Genomic DNA, 6,000 nt, shown 5'->3' with positions numbered 1-6,000 from the left:
AAAATAAACTTTAGCAACAGTACTTACTATTTCAGCTTGTGAAGTATAAAGCCACATTCTGATACTTGTAACTTTTGGCCTTGTTTGCCACTGAATAACATTTCTAATCAAATGCGTTTTGTGTTACATTGGCAACTGAAATTTTATTTAGGTTTCATTCCAATTAACTTACTTATGTAACTAAAAAAAACCCACAGTGATTAAGTGGCAGAGGCAATTTGTGTACTCAATGAATATTTTTAACATGAACATTGATTAACTAAAATCTGTGCGATAGCAAAAAATTGTCATTCACATGTGAGCTATTTAGAATATATGCCTACCATAAAATTGTGTACTGTAATATAGCGAGTTGGGCTATATAATATAAATTTCAGTGAATTCAGGGCTGTAACATACCAGGCATATGATGCTTCAGCAGCCTAAAATAAACTTCATTTATTTATCTATAGACCAAGGTGATTTTGATGAAAACAATCTTGATTCAGGAATCCCAATCCTAAGAAACCACATTGAAAATAGGAATACTACCTGGTGCAACTTCTTCCTTAAGCAAGGCCTTCGCTGCCGTATTAGGGTTACAGCAGGAGTTTGCACACTTCAGGAATTTAAAAGTAAGGTTAACTGCTGTAATTAACTTGCATGATTCACAATCCACTTGCAGCCCAGGTTATTCATTAACCAGTTCATTACACTGTCAATGTGAAGTTCTAAAAACCTGCTTTCAATTAAATCGAGGGCAGGCACATTTAGCTTTAAATTGTTCGCCATTTCGCATAAAGGGTGCGTACCACTGAAATGTAGAAACAAAAGGCAGCTGCACCAGGAGTAGCTGGTTTTCAGAAGGTTACATTTACAAGGAGGTGCCAATTACCGACTTGCACCTGGAAGTGCTCAGTGGACTTCTAGAAGTACACCAAAAAAAAAACATTCAAGCATGTTCACTTTCACACAAAAACACAAAGCAAAAACATAGAACAAAAGGATGGAAAAGACAAATAAATTGAGAGGTGAGCTGTGAATGCAGTATATTAAAATATATAAGATGTTTTATTCCATTGAGGACTGCTGCACCAAATCTACACATTTAAGAAAAAAACAGAATCAATTTACAGCCCGTCTCTAAAACAATTAAAAAGTGTTTGCAAGGTTTACTGACTTTGTTTTTAATAAAACTGAGCAATATTTAAGATAATATCACAGTGGGATTTTAGAGAAATAAATGGTGTGATAATTTTATCATCATGGAGTGCAACAAGTACAAATCTGCTAAGTTATTAGAGTTAGAGTGAATGTACCCAGATGTTTTATGCTTGAATAGGGGGACTGGAGCTGATTAAAACATAGGGTTTAACTAAAGACCTATTCCAGCATGTGACACATTTCAGCACTTATTAGAAGTTTTGGGTTGCTATTAATTTCCCTGAAATTTCAATTATGTTCTAAAATAAACTTGCATGGTGCTATTTCTGATATTCTGCGAGTGCAAGTTTTTGAACCCTCCTCTCTGGCCTAATAAGAGTGCATCTTAATATAAACTGAACCCAGCCCATATTTTCAGGAGAGAAAATATTTCATTTTATTGATGTATTCACCTTGCAATGGTTATTACTGTAACAGTGTTTCATAAATATATTTTGCTTAATGGTCTGTTCAACTAAACAGTCTCTATCTGATTCAAAGTTAGGACCATAATAGACTGTAAGTTTATTGCAATAGTGTAGAGATCTCAGAATGATTATGAAACAATTACACATTCTATATAGTTGCCAAATTCTTCTGGATTCTCTGGAAAAGAAGTTAAAGGAGAAAAATTAGTGCTTACACCACTAGAATTTTCCTACATCCTTTCACATTTGGCAACATACAAAGCTTGTAGGCTTGAATATTTGGGGCTGTTATTTGGGTGGTTAAATCCTTTAGATTGTCATTGACTCAAAATTTGGCTTCAAAGAGCCAACCTAATTGAGCAATTCCAAAGTTCAGATTAGATTTCAGACTCAGACCACCAGAATGGCAACTGAAATTGAAGTCAAATCTAAAATGTCTTGGGCCAAGAACCTGCTTCATTTAAAGGTTCCTGCTAGAGAGGCTGAGTAGTGCAGCGGGTCAGCACACTGCCCTTTCTTTCCCCTCTAGAAACTGGGTTCAATCCAGCTCAGATCAGTGGAATAAATCATCTCTGGTTGTAATTGTTTGGGCACTCGCAGCCTAGTTCTGAATTGGAGCAGCTCTGCAGTACAAAGCTATGCACAATTTGGCACCAAATTGGTTTAATCACTCAAAGACTACATCAATGTCTGGTATGGGAAATGGGAAAAAAATAAAGGAGACGTGTTCACGTAATAAGTCGTCATTCTCCTCTTTCAGCTCTGGCACATCGTCAGTGAATGAAAGTCTACTGCCTCTGTTACTATAAGCATCATTTATGAAATTAGGCAGCCTCACCCAGTTCCTCCTGGGCATAAACACCGAATACAAAACTCTATAATTTGGCACTAAACTGGCAATCTCACTTATGAGCTGCCATGAGGGTGGCAGCTGTGAGAAGTGAAAAGTAAATCACACTGGCATATCATAAGGTGCTCTTTTAAGGTTGGGTGAAGGCACATTCTTTGGGCAGTGTGGAGCGAGACTTCGTTTTTGACAGTGATAAAGCTGACCTAAGAGTGTTTGATACTGACATTACATGCTAGAAAATGGAAAAATGTTCCATTCCCCAGTATTGATATTCTTCATTTTGGCAAGCTGAAAGCATTACGCGCCCCAAAAATATATGACTATTAAAAACAGTGTCTGATCACCAGTGCCACTTATTAACATGAGAAGACTCTTGCTTTTGTTTTTCAGTTTTACTTTATACAGAACACTGTATACAAATATAGCTTAATCAGGGAATAAGTACTGAGATGTCTGCAGCCCCTTGCTAATTGGTTGCGTCACCCAATTACAAACCAGCCCAAAAGCAACTCTGCACCCCACACACATCTTTGTAATTCACCTTTTTATCATCTTTCTTTATTATACCATCCACCTGACAAATACTTCTACTGATGGAAACAGAGAATTAACCTTTAGCCTGCTGACAATGTGCAAATCCGTTGAACACTCTTGAGGTATGCGAGGGAGTGCGAGAGGAGGTTAGTGCTTTATGAACCCTGGTTACCCTGCCATGGCAATGAATAATATCAAACAGAAGCCCAAAAGGGCTCTTGTGAGATATTGTTAGGCATTTGAGAAAGGCTGAGAATACATTCACATACATCAGTTTAGTTGGGTCAGTAGCTTAAGTCAGCTTCTGTAAACATGTCTGTACACATGTTACATAGGTAAAACAGACTACAGCAAACAGTTTGTAATTGTTGCATCCCTGAAGGTCAAAGTAGTCTACCATAGATCCAGTCATACCTCATTATATCAAACTGGCACTTTATAATTCTCTCTGCCATAATAAACTTTTTCTTTCATCGTGGCCGAAGTTGTCTTAATGATCACCTAGCCATAGTGACCACTTGATGACAGTCCCAGTAATATAATGATTCATATTTGATCTTACTTTCAGGAACCAGCTGTTTTATAGAGTGCCTGAAGTCAGTACAGAGGTCCTCTTTCAAGGCCAAACTAGTTACTGCAAGTCTGTAACAATGAGGTATGAGAAAGTATTGAACCTATATTTTTTCTGAAAAAAATCTTTTATTACCTAAACAAATCCCCATTGAGATTTGCAACTTTACAAGGGTAATGCATAGATTTTGTTTGATTTGATATAACTATAGATAAGTCAATGCTATACCAACAAAAAACAAATTATAACATTAAACCTAAAAAGCATAATAATAGCTTGTCACATTTCCCTGCCATTGTTTTTGGACAAAACTGTCAAATAAAAACATTCAAACAGAAAGGAGATTATGATTGAAACAAAAATAAAAAGCAAGCACATTTTTTGTGTGTACATTGAATTTTTTTTCCAATTTCATTTCATGTGGTATTCCTAACTCAATTAAAATACAGAGGGCTTCTACAGCACTTAGCCCGAGAGCACCTGGTTGGAAATGTTTAACATCTTGAAAACAAATAAGTGATTATGCCTTTTAATGCAGTTAATAAAAATATGAATGCAGTTTCAATAGAAAGCCCTTTGTTTGCAAGCATCAGCCGGTAACAAATAAAAATATATTTTTTTAAATATAAAGGCAGTGACTTCGCTGGTCACTGTGTGTGTGTTGACATTGTACGTACATGTTGGTGAAGATTTCATAAAAGAACTTGTTTTGAATTTTCTAGAAATAATGAACAGATGAAATATTCATAAACACAGTTACCATATTGCAATACATAATGGCCTGAAGAACTCTTACACCATGAAGGCAGTTTGACCAGAAAAAGCTTCTACAAATTTGACAAAATTCTTAATTTGCTAAAACATAATCTATGGCAACACCAGAAAAACACATGCCAAAATGTACATACTATATGCCTCCAACTCTCGATGTTTACAGTACAAACTTGGCATTTTTAACCATTTCCAAGATGAACCACTTACATTTATCAATCTTATGTGGTTACCTGTCTAATAATATCATAATTTCTTTTAGTTTTGAAAAATTGGCCTCTGCTTAGAATTGTTATATACTGTTTGTTAAAAAATATTCTTTGGTAGTGGCAATTTAATTTAAACATGGTGTTACTGGAGTCCCACTGTTCCATAATTGTTTCACAGAATATTTAAGCGACTAGCCTAATACAGTAACAGTCACTAATGTGATGGCTCAATAACAAAGAATGTGTCTGGGTAACTCGCTGTGATCGTAAAGCTCTATTTAATCTAAATTTGCATTTCTCGGCCATTAGCAAGGACTGTAAGAATTTACTTTGGAAAAAATGTGTTGCGGTTTCTGCCAAAATACATGTAAAACTGTAAATCATTTAAAAAATAATTCTGAGCAGTTTTTTTGTTTGGGATGATGTGTACGGTTTCAGTAAATTAAAAAAAAATTGCCTTCTCATCACTCTCCTTAAAGATGAAATGTATATTTACATTTGCAGTAACTGGTTTCCCCCCATTGGTGCAGTTTGAGCACTGTCACCATTTTGTAAGTTAGGCACTAAAACATTTTTTTTTCTTGTAACGATGATCACTTCTTTTTCGCAAAAAGGCTGAATCTTTTTTCTTTGTCCTTTTTGCCGGGACTTGTTTCTTGAGCGATCACAGATGGGAGAGGTAGGGTATGTGCCCTGCCTTCACCATGTCTTGCACTCTCTGGCTCATCATACTCTGCTATTGCTGTGTTGAGATTGTGGATCCAGTTATGCATCTCCTCCTACAAGAGTAAAAGGGACATCTATTAATATAGAACACAACTTGGTTATCTGCACCTTGACAGGTCAGGGTGCAGCATGTCAAAGTATTTCATTTGATCTGTACCATTATGTCTTCAAGTACAATAATTGACATCAAATACACAAACAAGCACTTCCTTTGTACCGATGCTGTGACCCAAAAAAGTGAGCGCTGAAAGTATTGGTTTGATTTGTGCCCATTTGTAAAACACCTGGCACATATCATTCCACTTCAAGTTCGACACATTACACAGCTGAGTCGCAATAACATTTCCCAAGAGACATGGTGTGTGGGAGTGGCATGACCAGAGCAGTGATATACAGTTCAATAAGAACATAAGAACATAAGAAATAGGAGCAGGAGTAGGCCAATCGGCCCCTCGAGCCTGCTCCGTCATTCAATAAGATCATGGCTGATCTGATCCTAACCGCCAATCCACTATCACAGAACCATCTCCTGAATCTAACAGAATTAGACACACGAAATAGGAGCAGGATCAGGCTACACGGCCCCTGGGCCCGCTCCGCTACCCACAGGGCCATGACCGATCCGAACCTAGACTCATGTCCAAATTCCTGCCCGCTCCCCGTAACCCTTAATTCCCTTTACTTCTAGGAAACTGTCTATTTCCATAACCATTACCTTTCTGATCTGCT

General features: G+C 36.9%; 1 protein-coding gene across 2 annotated transcripts in view; it reads right to left on the bottom strand.

Annotated features, from left to right (window-relative positions):
* Window positions 1-1,022: 1,022 nt before the first annotated feature.
* Window positions 1,023-6,000, bottom strand: part of LOC147109531 (spectrin beta chain, non-erythrocytic 1-like) — a 490,086-nt gene continuing 485,108 nt past the window's right edge. For both annotated transcript variants that reach the window (XM_086003569.1, XM_086003568.1), the window contains exon 36: window positions 1,023-5,324. In XM_086003569.1, coding sequence (XP_085859695.1) covers window positions 5,139-5,324 — 186 coding nt within the window. In that variant the 3' untranslated portion in view covers window positions 1,023-5,138. The remainder of the gene's footprint in view (window positions 5,325-6,000) is intronic.

The sequence above is a fragment of the Somniosus microcephalus genome, chromosome 12, assembly GCF_052327205.1.
Source record: "Somniosus microcephalus isolate GS21.2 chromosome 12, FLI_Smic_1.0, whole genome shotgun sequence".
Lineage (NCBI taxonomy): Eukaryota > Metazoa > Chordata > Chondrichthyes > Squaliformes > Somniosidae > Somniosus > Somniosus microcephalus.
Note: the sequence above shows the minus strand (reverse complement) of the source record. Positions and strands in the feature narration are given on the sequence as shown.